The sequence below is a fragment of the Hyla sarda genome, chromosome 1 (genome assembly GCF_029499605.1).
Source record: "Hyla sarda isolate aHylSar1 chromosome 1, aHylSar1.hap1, whole genome shotgun sequence".
NCBI lineage: Eukaryota > Metazoa > Chordata > Amphibia > Anura > Hylidae > Hyla > Hyla sarda.
The window spans coordinates 420,509,020-420,525,622 of record NC_079189.1 but is presented as its reverse complement, the minus strand read 5'-3'; the positions used below and the strand labels follow the sequence as shown (position 1 = coordinate 420,525,622).

The window sequence follows — 16,603 nt, the reverse complement described above, 5'->3', positions numbered from 1 at the left end:
CGATTTCGCGAATATTTTGAATACAGTGCTATATATTCGTAATGACGAAAATTCATTTTTGTTTTTTTCACAGTACACATCACAACAATGATGTGTACTGTGTAAAAAAAAAGTGATCATCCCTTCCTGCTTACAGCTTGTGGTCCAAAGAAGGCTCCAATATTATTTACTGTGTGAGTCGGTGAGGAGTGCAAATATTTTGTATATGCGAATATGCAAATATTCGTGGATATCGACACTTCCAGAGGACACTGATCCCTCCCTTATTTTTGGTGAAAGATATAATCTCGCATGCGCACTATACGAATTTCATTACCATTTTCACATGGAAAAAAATGTGAACAAACATAGCTAATATGCACATTTCACAAACATAGGACAAATATTCGTCCATATATTCGTGAAATATCGCAAATTCGAATATGTCCCCTGCCGCTCATCACTAGTCCTGAGTCAGCAGGGTGGGCCTCAGCCCTGATTGACAGATTACTCATTTTTTCAAATAGAGAGAGAGTTGTCAGCCAGGTATGGGAACTGGTAGATGACACATAGTCCTCTTTCTGGCCAAACTTTGATCTTTCTGAAACAACAAGCTGTTCAGAGTGAATCATACAGTAAATCATTGTGCTAAGAGAGCCTATCTGTTTCATGTTGTCCATAGTTTACACATCCTCAAACTAGTAAATGGATACCTTTAAATATTTCTGTTTATGTTCTTTTTAATAAAACCTTTCATTTTCCATACCTAAAGTTGGCCATAGGCCTAAAGGTAAACATTCTTATTTTTCTTTAAAATTAAAGGAGTATTCCAGCGCAAAATAACTTATCCCCTATCCAAAGGATAGGGGATAAGTTATAGATAATTTTTGTTTAGTCATTAGTGTACATGCTACAATTGCAGTAATAAGCTAATTCATGCACATTCTAATAATATTTGGCTTGTATTGTCTCCCATATGTTTTTAAAGGACATCTGTAGTGCAATATTACTTATCCCCTAACTTCACTTCCTGCAGACTGCCGCGGCCCCGTCCAGGAGATCCCGGGGGGCCCCATCGCTCAGACCCCCCGGGATCTCCTGGACGGGGCCGCGGCAGTCTGCAGGAAGTGAAGTTTTGTCCCCAGCAGAAACCCACTGCAGACACGCCCCCTCTATGTATCTCTATGGGGTACATGGAGGGGGTGTGTTGGCCGCCGCGTCATGCGGGGACGGAATGCTCCCTTTCCAGCATAATGCCGCGGACCCATCCAGTAGATCCTGGACCCCCCGCGATCTATAACTTATCCCCTATCCTACGGATAGGGGATAAGTAATATTGCACTACAGATGTCCTTTAAAAAAATATGGGAGACAATACAAGCCAAATATTATTAGAATGTGCATTAATTAGCTTATTACTGCAATTGTAGCATGTACACTAATGACTAAACAAAAATTATCACTGAAACAGATTTGTATTGGTCAGAGCAGGTAATTATAGACATAGAACCATTGTTAAAAAAAACATAAAAATTTTGATGATAACTGCCACTGCCACCGAAGATATATCAAAGCTTGTGAAAAGTGGAACAGTGTTTTAGACACTAGCTTTGATTCATCTCCCTCCTACAGTATATTTTGTTCCTCTATTCTCTGTTATCATCTGCAAACCTATCTGTAGTTCACTGTCCCTAGACAGAGGACAAGGATGGATAAAATAAAAAAAATTGTGTGTATCATTCCTTAGGCTAGTGAACCGCATCACAGTCCTGGCTAATCAATACCTCACCTATTGTCATTAATTTAAAAAGATACTTATGTTCCTAGAAATATAGAATGTGTCGACACATAAGAACCATTTAGACCATCTAGATTTCCCAGTAGTAGCAACAGTGGTGGATGGGGGGACACGTTTTGATCAAAAAGTGTGCTAAGAGCCTCCATTTTGTTGACCAAGTGTGCTGCTGCCATTTTCTTTTTTTACATGTCTTGTACTTGCCACAGCAGCGTGCACCCATGTATTGGGTATAGGTGCTGGTTACATTTTTGTTTTATTTTGTTTTTGCTGTGCAATGTGGGGGGAGTGGCTCCCTCTGTAGCCGTGCATCCCCTCCCCCTTTTTCACAGGAGGTGGTTTTAGGTTGTTAGTGGATCCAGCATGTCACCCAGCCTGAGGTGAGTGAATGTTAGGGTCCCACCCTTTATGAGGCCACCTCCACGTGGTGAATGGGGGGACGACACGTTTTGATCAAAAAGTGTGCTAAGAGCCTCCATTTTGTTGACCAAGTGTGCTGCTGCCATTTTCTTTTTTTACATGTCTTGTACTTGCCACAGCAGCGTGCACCCGTGTATTGGGTTTAGGTGCTGGCTACATTTTTGTTTTATTTTGTTTTTGCAGTAGCATCAGTAGACCTTAGGCCAAAGTGAAAGAGCATGTGTTCTTTGTTTCTTCCAAAATATGCACCAAACAAATTGTACTGAAATATACCACTATAGGCCATAAAGTGGCATACTTCACCCACAGGCCCCATGTTAGAAAAAAAGTATGTGATGACCTACTACAGTATGCTTTCCTATACAGAAGAAAAAAGTATACTAATAGAAACATGCTCAGTTAATGCCAAAAGGATGCTCTTCTGTTATCTAATGGGTGTACTCTCTGGATATATCCATCATTAAGCCTAAATTCTGATTTTATTTGATTCCTTACCTTGTCTATCTTCACCTTTAATTTCATAGTATGAACTCAATCGGTTGACAACGTTGTCATCTGTGGAACCTTGGATGAGAACCTCCTCATCGAGAATCCACAAAAGACCTTTTTTCTCTTCCATCTGATTGCTTGCTTGCACATTAATCTATAAAAAAAAATGAGAAAATGATACATGAACAATCTACCATTCATCTATCTATCATGTAGGTAGATCACTGCTCTAAAGGATAAAAAGGCTAGACAGATGTAAAATTATTCATTATCAACATTTTGGTAGGACAGAAACATCTACTACCAGGAAAAATAAATAAATAAATAAATAAATAAAATATATATATATATATATATATATATATATATATATATACTGCTCAAAAAAATAAAGGGAACACTAAGGTAACACATCCTAGATCTGAATGAATTAACTAATCTTATGAAATACTTTCATCTTTACATAGTTGAATGTGCTGACAACAAAATCACACACAAATTATCAATGGGAATCAAATTTATCAACCCATGGAGGTCTGGATATGGAGTCACACTCAAAATCAAAGTGGAAAACCACACTACAGGCTGATCCCACTTTGATGTAATGTCCTTAAAACAAGTCAAAATGAAGCTCAGTAGTGTGTGTGGCCTCCACGTGCCCGTATGACCTCCCTACAACGCCTGGGCATGCTCCTGATGAGGTGGCGGATGGTCTCCTGAGGGATGTCCTCCCAGACCTGGACTAAAGTATCCGCCAACTTCTGGGCAGTCTGTCAACTGGGCAGTTGGTGGATGGAGCTAGACATGATGTCCCAGATCCGCCAACTTCTGTCCCAGATCCGCCAACTTCTGGGCAGTCTGTCAACTGGGCAGTTGGTGGATGGAGCTAGACATGATGTCCCAGATGTGCTCTATCGGATTAATGTCTGGGAAACGGGCAGGCCAGTCCATAGCCTCAATGCCTTCCTCTTGCAGGAACTGCTGACACACTCCAGCCACATGAGGTCTGGCATTGTCTTGCAATAGGAGGAACCAGGGGACAACCGCACCAGCATATGGTCTCACAAGGGGTCTGAGGATCTCATCTCAGTACATAATGGCAGTCAGCACATGGAGGGCTGTGCGACCCCCAAAGAAATGCTACCCCATACCATTACTGACCCACCACCAAAATGGTCAAGCTGGAGGATGTTGCAGGCAGCAGAACATTCTCCATGGCATCTCCAGACTCTCTCACATCTGTCACGTGTGCTCAGTGTAAACCTGCTTTTATCTGTGAAGAGTACAAGGCACCAGTGGCGAATTTGCCAATCTTGGTGTTCTCTGGTAAATGCCAAACATCCTGCATGGTGTTGGGCTGTAAGCATAACCCCCACCTGTGGACATCTGGCCCTCATAGCACCCTCATGGAGTCTGTTTCTGACCGTTTGAGTGGAGACATGAACATTTGTGTCCTGTTGGAGGTCATTTTGCAGGGCTCTGGCAGTGCTCCTCCTGCTCCTTTGCACAAAGGCGAAATAAGCGGTTCTGCTGCAGGGTTGTTGTCCTCCTACAGCATCCTCCACATCTCTTGATGTACTGGCCTGTCTCCTGGTACATAGCAAACCTTCTTGCCACAGCTCGCATTGATGTGCTGTCCTGGATGAGCTGCACTACCTGAGCCATTTGTGTTGGTTGTAGACTCCATCTCATGCTACCACTAGAGTGAAAGCACTGCCAGCATTCAAAAGTGACTAAAACATCAGCCAGGAAGCATAGGAGAAATGGTCTGTGGTTACCACCTGCAGAACCACTCCTTTATTGGAGGTGTCTTGCTAATTGCCTATAATTTCCACCTGTTGTCTGTTCCGTTTGCACAACAGCATGTGAAATTGATTGTCAATCAGTGTTGCTTCCTGAGTGGACAGTGTGATTTCACAGAAGTGTGATTGACTTGGAGTTACATTGTGTTGTTTAAGTGTTCCCTTTATTTATTTATTTTTTTGAGCAGTGTACAATCAGCAATGTAACTGTGGGAGTCTAAAAAGCTCTACATACAATACAAATGTACACTCCAGAATATTGAAACTGATACGGATAATAGTTTCCTGACTATAAAAGTTTACAGGCTATAAAGAGTAATGGACTGTAGATAAAGAACAGTTGAGATAATCAAGTGTAAAAATGTCATGAATGACAAGAAAAGAGATCACTTGTAAAATGTAACAAATGACAGGCTCCAGTTCAGCTGCTACCTGCATATTCCCTATGGTTACTCCCCAGCTTACTCAACATTCTGCTGACAAACCATGGACCATTACAATGTAGCATTAAAGGGGTACTCCGGTGGAAAACCATTTTTTTTAATCAACTGGTGCCAGAAAGTAAAACAGATTTGTAAATTTCTTCTATTTAAAAATCTTAATCCTTCCAGTACTTATCAGCTGCTGTATGCTCCACAGGAATTTCTTTTCTTTTTAAATTTATTTACTGTCTTACCACAGTGCTCTCTGCTGACACCTCTGACCATGTCAGGAATTTCCAGAGCAGGAGAGGTTTGCTATGTAGATTTTCTTGTAGTCTGGACAGTTCCTGACATGGACAGAGGTGTCAGCAGAGAGCACTGTGGTCAGACAGAAAAGAAACTCAAAAAGAAAAGAACTTACTCTGGAGCATACAGCAGCTGATAAGTACTGGAAGGGTTAAAGGGGTACTCCGGTGAAAACCTTTTTTCTTTTAAATCAACTGGTGGCAGAAAGTTAAACGTATTTGTAATTTACCTCTATTAAAAAATCTTAATCCTTCCAGTACTTATTAGCTGCTGAATGCTACAGAGGAAATTCCTTTCTTTTTGGAACACTGATGACATCACGAGCACAGTGCTCTCTGCTGACATCTCTGTCCATTTACCAACCATGCATAGCAGATGCATAGCAGATGTATACTAAGGGCAGCATGGTGGCTCAGTGGTTAGCACTGCTGCCTTGCAGTGCTGGGGACTTGGGTTCAAATCCCACTAAGGACAACAATAAATGAAGCATTATTATTAGTATTATTATTATAATAACGTCAGCAGAGAGAACTGTGCTCGTGATGTCATCAGAGAGCATTCCAAAAAGAAAAGCATTTCCTCTGTAGTATTCAGCAGCTAATAAGTACAGGAAGGATTAAGATTTTTTAATAAAAGTAATTTACAAATATGTTTAACTTTCTGCCATCAGTTGATTTGAAAGAAAAAAGGTTTTCACCGGAGTACCCCTTTAAGATTTTTAAATAGAAGTAATTTACAAATCTGTTTAACTTTCTGGCACCAGTTGATTTTAAAAAAAGATAAAAAGTTTTCCACCGGAGTACCCCTTTAAATGATAGAGCCAAAAAATAAGTTGTCTTTGAGTGCACAGTGCTATCATGTTTTGTCACGTACCCACCAGTCCATGGTCCAATGACATTTCTTCTATGCACACAATGAGTATCATGTCAGAGCTTCTACTTGTGTTTGACCTTGAGCCTAAGGCTAGGTTTACCGAAAAATTCTGTTCTCAGAATCTCTGGGCACCCTGACGAAATTCCCCATTCTGAACCCTGCCTTACTATAGTCGCCCAATTCTAAACTTTCCAAGTTTTTATATTGTCCAGTGTACTGCATCCTGAACATACCTGACCACCGTTACTCATTACCTTGGTTCATTTGACTCTCATCTCATTGTATTGTACATCGTTCATACCTGGCTTAACTCAACCCTGGGCTTATCTGGCTATGTTCACGTTTTTTCCTTAGTATTGCATATCTGAACCTGCCAGACAATTGCCCTAGGACATAAGCCCAAAACTTCAGTCTTTCTCTTCTTCCCTGCCCAGCCCATTTCCACTGACTGTTTACATTGCCCATGGCAACCATACCTCCAGCTACCCCCAATGTGTCTTCTTCCACTCCTCCAAGGAGAAATCCAGAGACCCGTTTACTAGACCACATCAGAACACCCATCTTGGGGTCAGTTGTGTACCTTAATACTAACCATGCTTGTGGGAAATGTGGGTGCTAAAAGTGAAAGATGCTGTCTGGTTGATTCCATACCTGTCTGTTGAAAGGACTAGACCACTATAGATACCATATATATCGGCGTATAACACGCACTTTTTAGGCTAAAATTTTTTGCCTAAAGTCTATGTGCGTGTTATACGCCGATACACCCCCAAGAAAGGCAGGGGGAGAGAGGCCGTCGCTGCCCGCTTCTCTCCTCCTGCCTTTCCTGGGGGTCTAGAGCCCTGCTGCCGGCCCTTCTCTCCCCCTGGCTATCGGCGCCGCTGCCCGTTCTGTCCCCCTGACTATCGGTACCGGCGCCCCATTGTCGGCGCCGATAGCCAGGGAGAGAGAAGCGGCGCCGACAGCCAGGGGGAGAGAAGGGGCAGCGGCACCCATTGCCGGCACCGCTGCCCCGTTGCCTCCCCCCATCCCCCATGCACGGCGCACTGACATCATGCGCCGTGCCGCGCATAGCAACGACGCAGGGGACGCACGCCGGTGGCCTGCAGCAGCGCGGACTCGACCCCGGCAACAGGTAATTGTGCCACCGGGGATGGGGGGAGGCAATGGGGCAGCGGCGCCGGCAATGGGTGCCGCTGCCCTTTCTCTCCCCCTGGCTGTCGGCGCCACTTCTCTCCCCCTGGCTATCGGCGCCAGCAATGGGGCGCCGGTACGATAGTCAGGGGGACAGAACGGGCAGCGGCGCCGATAGCCAGGGGGAGAGAAGGGCCGGCAGCAGGGCTCTAGACCCCAGGAAAGGCAGGGGGAGAGAAGCGGGCAGCGACGGCCTCTCTCCCCCTGCCTTTCCTGGGGGTGTATCGGGGTATACACACGCACCCTCATTTTACCATGGATATTTGGGTAAAAAACTTTTTTAACCAAATATCCTTGGTAAAATGAGGGTGCGTGTTATAGGCCGGTGTGTGGTATACCCCGATAAATACGGTACTTGCATTTTCATAGTTTATTGTCATTTACTATGAGATTTAAGATTTTACTGAAAGCAGAAGCATGTGTTAAAACTGATTTAAACAGCAAGTAAAACAATGTAAAAAAAAACTTGCAAAACAGGATAGAAACAAAATATACAACTGTTTACGAAAACAGATCAGAAACTAGTGCAGATATTACACATCATTATACATTGTACATTTAAGCTGACCATACCAGTGTAGCCTACATGCTATAGGTCACCATACAAGCAGAGGTTAAAGGGGTATTCCAGGCCAAAACTTTTTTTTATATATCAACTGGGTCCGGAAAGTTAAACGGATTTGTAAATTACTTCTATTAAAAAATCTTAATCCTTCCAATAGTTATTAGCTTCTGAAGTTGAGTTGTTGTTTTTTGTCTAACTGCTTTCTGATGACTCACGTCCCGGGAGCTGTGCAGTTCCTATGGGGATATTCTCCCATCATGCACAGCTCCCGGGACGTGACATCATCATTGAGCAGTTAGACAGAAAACTTCAGAAGCTAATTACTATTGGAAGGATTAAGATTTTTTAATAGAAGTAATTTACAAATCTGTTTAACTTTCCGGAGCCAGTTGATATATATAAAAAAAGGTTTTGCCTGCAATACCCCTTTAAGTCCTGGGAAAATAAAAGTGTGGGAACTCACCCAAGATTGCCACTAAAAAAAAACTGGTCCTGCAGGATTTCTGCTAAAGGGAACGGTGTTCCTGCTGTGGAAAAGTGCAGGAACTCAGTTCCCACGTGTTCCTGCATCCAAATATTTCTGTTAGTGCAGTACAATCCCTATGCCATATATAACCTTATTTTTATACACCCCCCCCCCCCCCCCATCTTTCAGACAATACAATCTAGTGTGTTTCTTTTTTTTCTAACCTAATAACTGATCAACATCTATCATGGAAGATGTTAGTCACCTAAGGAGACTTTCAAGTGTTTTGCATATTTATGTGTCCTTACCAATCTGTCAAGCAGAGTCATAAATAAGGGAAGGCTCAATAATGACTTCAGTCTCTGCTCCCTGGCACCACTTAAATCTATTTTTTTTTCCAAGTTGCCTTTTATATAGTTTGGAAGACATAGTGCCATCTTTATGGCTCTAGACACATTTGCTTAATGTTATTCTGCATAATGTCTCTGTCTCATGAGATTCATCACTCAGATAAAACAGCTATTCATAAACTTTATGGAGCTTCATATTTTGTTTTTCTTCTTACTCATGTTGTAAATAATGAATGTTATGTACAAGTTACTGTCCACTTGTGTGTGAATAGCAGATACATCATTTATGGATAGCCTTAATTAATTATAATAGTTAGAAAGAGGGTTTTCGGCAGAGTTTTGGACAGATTATACTTGTGAATACGATAGTGGTGACCAGAATAGAACTGAGGTCTGGCAGTGTCACGTGCAACATTGATATATAAACTGTATACAAACAGTTTTGTGGCTGCTACATATTCATGGTATATCTTCTTCATGAAAAATGACATACAAATTCACCATAAAACAAATAATGCACAAATTTAAAGGGCTTCAAGGTATCCACATAACCTATGTACACAGAACTGCATTGGGACAGTACTGTTCTACAGCATATAGTTACAAGCTACATAAAGTGGGAGCAGGAGATTGTTTAATATTTAATAAATATAAGTCAATATAATGCCTATAAATGTCTACATAATGGCAAGTGCTAAGTATTTAAAGCACTTTTCTAGACAAAACCTTGAAAGGGAGAGTCTCACTCTGACAACCCCTTTGGCAGATGATGAGTGACATGCCACAGCTGCAGACAGATATTTGTTGTAGTAATACATGCAGGCAATTCAGGTGAATGTACATGGACAGGCTGAGGGGGTTTCAAAGCAGGGGGCACCAAATTGGGCATGTGGAAAGGGATGTCTTAATAAGTGGCATAGCTATATGGGTAGATACAGGCAAGAATTTAGGATTTTATGCTTACGCAGGTAAGTGTACCTTTACCCTTTTGCATGGATCTAGTAAATGCTGGGGGAGGGGGGAGGGGAAGCACATGTTCAAAACTTTTTTAACTTTTTTTTTTATAAGAACATTTTTGTTGAAATGTTATACCTAAGAATTTTAAATAAGCCCAATGCTTTGTAGTTATGTACTCGGTTCAAAGGTTTTAAACTGAACAATATGTGATCTTTTTTCATCAGCACATAACATGCTCTCACTTGAGGCTACTTAGGGGCAGAAAACCGGAGGGGGCAAATTGGAAGCTAATGCTCTGCACACACGTCTGGTGATTCGGAGCTGTCCTGGGTAAGAGTACCGGATAAGTGAGGATGGGTTAGCACTCCTCTATGTTCTCTCCTCTCTGATAGGGCAGGAGAGAGCACAGAGGAGTCCTATCAGACAGGAAATATCACAGAGGAGTGCTATCAGACAGGAGAGAGCACAGAGGAGTCCTATCAGACAGGAGAGAGCACAGAGGAGTGCTATGAGACAGGAGAGAGCACAGAGGAGTACTATCAGACAGGAGAGAGCACAGAAGAGACCTATCAGACAGAAGAGAGCACAGAGGAGTGCTATCAGACAGGAGAAAACACAGAGGAGCCCTATAAGAAGAGAGCACAGAGGAATACTATCAGATAGGAGAAAGCACAGAAGAGTACTATCAGACAGGAGAGAGCACAGAGGAATACTATCAGACAGGAGAGAGCACAGAGTAGTGCTATCATACAGGAGAAAGCACAGAGGAGTACTATCAGACAGGGTAGAGAACAGAGGAGTGCTATTAGACAGGAGAGAGCACAGTGGAGTACTATCAAACAGGAAAGAGCAAAAAGGAGTACTATCAGACAGGAGAGAGCACAGAGGAGTACTATCAGACAGGAGAGAGCACAGTGGAGTACTATCAAACAGGAAAGAGCAAAAAGGAGTACTATCAGACAGGAGAGAGCACAGAAGAGACCTATCAGACAGGAGAGAGCACAGAGGAGTCCTATCAGACAGGAGAGAGCACAGAGGAGTGCTATGAGACAGGAGAGAGCACAGAGGAGTGCTATCAGACAGGAGAGAGCACAGAAGAGACCTATCAGACAGGAGAGAGCACAGAGGAGTACTATAAGACAGGAGAGAGCACAGAGGAATACTATCAGACAGGAGAGAGCACAGAGGAATACTATCAAACAGTAGAAAGCACAGAGGAGTGCTATCAGACCAGAGAGAGCACAGAGGAGTGCTATCAGACAGGAGAGAGCACAGAGGAGTGCTATTAGACAGGGGAGAGCACAGAGGAGTACTATCAGACAGGAGAGAGCACAGTGGAGTACTATCAAACAGGAAAGAGCAAAAAGGAGTACTATCAGACAGGAGAGAGCACAGAGGAGTACTATCAGACTGAAGAGAGCACAGAGGAGTGCTATCAGACCAGAGAGAGCACAGAGGAGTGCTATCAGACAGGAGAGAGCACAGAGGAGTCCTATCAGACAGGAGGGAGCTAAAAGGAGTTCTATCAGACAGGAGAGAGCACAGAGGAGTGCTATCAGACTGGAGAGAACACAGAGGAGTCCTATCAGACAGGAGAGAGCACAGAGGAGTGCTATCAGACAGGAGAGAGCACAGAGGAGTTCTATTAGACAGGAGAGAGCACAGAGGAATACTATCAGATAGGAGAGAGCACGGAGGAGTACTATCAGACAGGAGAGAGCACAGAGGAGTACTAACAGACAGGAGACAACACAGAGGAGTACTATCAGACAGAGGAGAGAGCACAGAGGAGTACTATCAGACAGGAGAGAGCACAAATGAGTGCTATCAGACAGGGGAGAGCACAGAGGAGTGCTATCAGACAGGGGAGAGCACAGAGGAGTACTGTCAGACAGGAGAGAGTACGGTGGAGTACTATCAAACAGGAAAGAGCACAGAGGAGTACTATCAGACAGGAGAGAGCACAGAGTAGTGCTGTAGTGCTATCAGACAGGAGAGAGCACAGAGTAGTGTTATCAGACAGGAGAGAGCACAGAGGACTGCTGTCAGTCAGGAGAAAGCACAGAGGAGTGCTATCAGACAGGAGAGAGCACAGAGGAGTGCTATCAGACAGGAGAGAGCACAGAGGAGTGCTATCAGACAGGAGAGAGCACAGAGGAGTACTATCAGACAGGAGAGAGCACAGAGGAGTACTATCAGACAGGAGATAGCAAAGAGGAGTACTATAAGACTGGAGAGAGCACAGAGGAGTGCTATCAGATAGGAGAGAGCACAGAGGAGTGGCATCAGACAGGAGAGAGCACAGAGGAGTACTATCAGACAGGAGAGACCACAGAGGAATCTTATCAGACAGGAGAGAGCACAGGGGAGTGCTATCAGACTGGGGAGCGCACAGAGGAGTCCTATCAGACAGGAGAGAGCACAGAGGAGTACTATAAGACAGGAGAGATCACAGTGGAGTACTATCAGACAGGAGAGAGCACATAGGAGTGGTATCAGACAGGAGAGAGCACAGAGGAGTACTATCAGACAGGAGAGACCACAGAGGAATCTTATCAGACAGGAGAGAGCACAGGGGAGATCTATCAGACAGAAGAGAGCACAGAGGAGTGCTATCAGACAGGAGAGAGCACAGAGGAGTCCTATCAGGCAGGAGAGAGCACAGAGGAGTGCTATCAGACAGGAGAGACCACAGAGGAGTGCAATCAGACAGGAGAGAGCACAGAGGAGTCCTATCAGACAGAAGAGAGCACAGAGGAGTTTTATCAGGCAGGAGACAGCACAGAGGAGTGCTATCAGGCAGGAGAGAGCACAGAGGAGTGCTAGCTCACCCTCACTTACTGGACTTTGTCCAAGCAAAAGCATAGGCATGGACAAAGACATGATTTTATAAGCCATGATTTCAATAAAAACGAAACAACATTTTCTTTTGAAGTATATTAGAAAGGTTAATGTTTTGCCAAGATGTATAACATATACACATTTTTGTATCTGATAATGCCTATTTAAGGTTACTTTTACAAGGAACATCAAATTATAACATGTTACAAACTGTACATTATTGGAACATGTCTATCATGGTTTAGTATGGGGTACTTTTATATAGATTTATCCTACTCCTAGTTTCTGTAATCAATTATAAATTGAAGTAGGTAGGTCTGATGTTTAGACAGAGAGGCTGGGGTTTACAATTGGCATTTCCAACACTCCACAGAATAACTGGGGACATTTTCATGAATGGATCAACTCTGCACCTTGCAGATGGTTTAAATAGAGTTTAGTGCATTTTAGCATATCTGCAAACAATGATGATAAACAGAGATGTCCAGAGGTAATATAAGTTTATCTTACAGTTTTCAAATTAAGCTTTCAGAATTCTCACAGAAGCATTTTCAATAAAACATTTTCGGGGTAGAACCCCATAGCTACTTTTTTCACAGTATAGCATTGAAGTATAACTACACTTAAATTCTAACATACACTGCTCAAAAAAATAAAGCGAACACTAAGATAACACATCCTAGATCTGAATGAATGAACTAACTGTAAGAAATACTTTCGTCTTGAAATTTTCGTTGAATGTGCTGACAACAAAATCACACAAAAATTATCCATGGAAATCACATTTATCAACCCATGGAGGTCTGGATATGGAGTCACACTCAAAATCAAAGTGGAAAAACCACACTACAGGCTGATCCAACTTTGATGTATTGTCCTTAAAACAAGTCAAAATGAGGCTCAGTAGTGTGTATGGCCTCCACGTGCCCGTATGACCTCCCTACAACGCCTGGGCATGCTCCTGATGAGGTGGCAACTCCTGGACAGTCTGTGGTGCAACGTGGCATTAGTGGATGGAGCGAGACATGATGTCCCAGATGTGCTCAATTGGATTCAGTTCTGGGGAACGGGCGGGCCAGTCCATAGCATCAATGCCTTCCTCTTGCAGGAACTGCTGATACTCTCTAGCCACAGGAAGTCTAGCATTGTTTTGCATTAGGAGGAACCCAGGGCCAACTGCACCAGCATACGGTCTCACAAGGGGTCCTGGGATCTCATCTTGGTACCTAATAGCAGTCAGGCTACCACTGGCAAGCATGTGGAGGGCTGTGCGGCCCTCCAAGAAATGCCACCCCACACCATCACTGACCCACCGCCAAACCGGTGATGCTGGAGGATGTTGCAGGCAGCAGAACGTAATCCACGGCATCTCCAGACTCTGTCACATCTGTCACATTTGCACAGTGTGAACCTGCTTTCATCTGTGAAGAGCACAGGGCGCCAGTGGCGAATTTGGTGTTCTCTGCCAAATGCCAAACATCCTGCAAAGTGTTGTGCTGTAAGCACAACCCCCACCTGTGGACGTCAGGCCCTCATACCACCCTCATGGAGTCTGTTTTTAAACGTTTCAGTGGACGCATGCACATTTGTGACCTGCTGGAGGTCATTTTGCAGGGCTCTGGCAGTGCTCCTCCTTGCACAATGGTGGAGGTAGCGGTCCTGCTGCTACGGCCTCCTCCACGTCTCCTGATGTACTGGCCTATCTCCTGGTAGCGCCTCCATGCTCTGGACACTACGCTGACAGATACAGCAAACCTTCTTGCCACAGATCGCATTGATTTACCTTCCTGGATGAGCTGCACTACCTGAGCCACTTGTGTGGGTTGTAGACTCCGTCTCATGCTGCCACTAGAGTGAAAGCACCGCCAGCATTGAAAAGTGACCAAAATATCATCCAGTAAACATAGAAACTGAGAAGTGGTCTGTGGTCACCACCTGCAGAACCACTACTTTATTGGGGGTGTCTTGCTAATTGCCTATAATTTCCATCTGTTGTCTGTTACATTTATAAAACAGCATGGGAAATTGATTGTCAATCAGTGTTGCTTTCTGAGTGGACAGTGTGATTTCACAGAAGTGTGATTGACTTAGAGTTACATTGTGTTGTTTCCAAGTGCTCCCTTTATTTTTTTGAGCAGTGTACATTTGTGCATAATGTACATTTTACTTTCCAAAATTGCTATCTGTACTTTTATACATACAGTGGGGCAAAAAAGTATTTAGTCAGCCACCAATTGTGCAAGTTCTCCCACTTAAAAAGAGGAGAGAGGCCTGTAATTTTCATCATAGGTATACCTCAACTATGATAGACATAATGAAAAAAAAAAAATCCATAAAATCACATTTTTATAAGTATTTGGTCAGTAACAAAAGTTTATCTCAATACTTTGTTATATACCCTTTGTTGGCAATGACAGAGGTCAAACGTTTTCTGTAAGTCTTCACAAGGTTTTTACACACACTATTATGGTATTTTAGCCCATTCCTCCATGTAGATCTCCTCTAGAGCAGTGATGTTTTGGGGCTGTTGCGGGGCAACACGTACATTCAACTCCCTCCGAAGGTTTTCTATGGGGTTGAGATCTGGAGACTGGCTAGGCCACTCCAGGACCTTGAAATGCTTCAAACAAAGCCACTCCTTTGTTGCCCGGGCAGTGTGTTTGGGATCATTGTCCTGCTAAAAGACCCAGCCATGTTTCATTCTGAATGCCCTTGCTGATGAAAGGAGGTTTTCACTCAAAATCTCACGATACATGGCCCCATTTATTCATAGTAGGTATGGAGTTCTCTGGATGCAACTCAGCATTCTTTCTCCACCAAATACGACGATTAGAGTTTTTACCAAAAAGTTCTACTTTGGTTTCATCCAACCATATGACATTCTCCCAGTCCTCTTCTGGATCATCCAAGTGCTCTCTAGCAAACTTCAGATGGGCCCGGACATGTACTGGCTTCAGCAGGGGGACACGTCTGGCACTGCATGATTTGAGTCCCTGGCGACGTAGTGTGCTACTGATGGTAGCCTTTGTTACTTTGGTCCCAGCTCTCTGCAGATCATTCACTAGGTCCCTCCATGTGGTTCTGGGATTTTTGCTCACCGTTCTTGTGATCATTTTGAAACCACGGGGGAGGTGCCTCAGATCGAGGGAGCCTCAGATCGAGGGAGATTATCAGTGGTCTTGTATGTCTTCCATTTCCTAATAATTGTTCCCACAGTTGATTTCTTCACAACAAGCTGCTTTTCCTATTGCAGATTTAGTCTTCCCAGCCTGGTGCAGGTCTACAATTGGCCATAGTAGAGTTTGGAGTGTGACTGTTTGAGGTTGTGGACAGGTGTCTTTTATACTGATAACAAGTTCAAACAGGTGCCATTAATACAGGTAACAAGTGGATGACAGATGAGATTCTTAAAGAAGAAGTTACAGGTCTGTGAGAGCCAGAAATCTTGCTTGTTTGTAGGTGACCAAATACTTATTTTACCGAGGAATTTACCAATGAATTCATTATAAATCTTACAATGTGATTTCCAGTATTATTTTCCCCCATTCTGTCTCTCATAGTAACATAGTAACATAGTTCATGAGGTTGAAAACAGAGTCCATCAAGTTCAACCTATATCCGTAATGAGTCCCTCCTGAGTTGATCCAGAGGAAGGCAAAAAACCCTCATACTAGAGGTAAAAATTCCTTCCCAACTCCAAATATGGCAGTCAGAATAAATCCCTGGATCAACATTCTGTCCCTATAAATCTAGTATACGTAACCAGCGATGTTATTACTCTCAAAGAATGCATCCAGACCCGTTTTGAGTTCCCCATGATCACCTCCTCGGGCAGAGAATTCCACAGTCTCACTGCTCTTACAGTAAAGAACCCCTGTCTGTGTTGGTGTAGAAACCTTCTTTTCTCTAAACTTAGAGGATGCCCCCTTGTAATAGATACAGTCCTGGATATAAATAGATCATGGGAAAGATCTCTGTACTGTCCCCTGATATATTTATACATAGTTATTAGGTCTCCCCTAAGCCTTCTTTTTTCTAAACTAAATAACCCTAATTCTGATAATCTTTCTGGGTACTGTAGTCCTCCCATTCCCCGTATTACTCTGGTTGCCCGTCTTTGAACACTCTCCAGCTCCACTATATC

General features: G+C 43.3%; 1 protein-coding gene across 1 annotated transcript in view; it reads right to left on the bottom strand.

Moving 5' to 3' along the window:
• MYO18B (myosin XVIIIB) overlaps positions 1 to 16,603 on the bottom strand; it is a 602,318-nt gene that overhangs the window by 388,274 nt on the left and 197,441 nt on the right. The window contains exon 18 of the mRNA XM_056518071.1: positions 2,690 to 2,837. Coding sequence (XP_056374046.1) covers positions 2,690 to 2,837 — 148 coding nt within the window. The remainder of the gene's footprint in view (positions 1 to 2,689; positions 2,838 to 16,603) is intronic.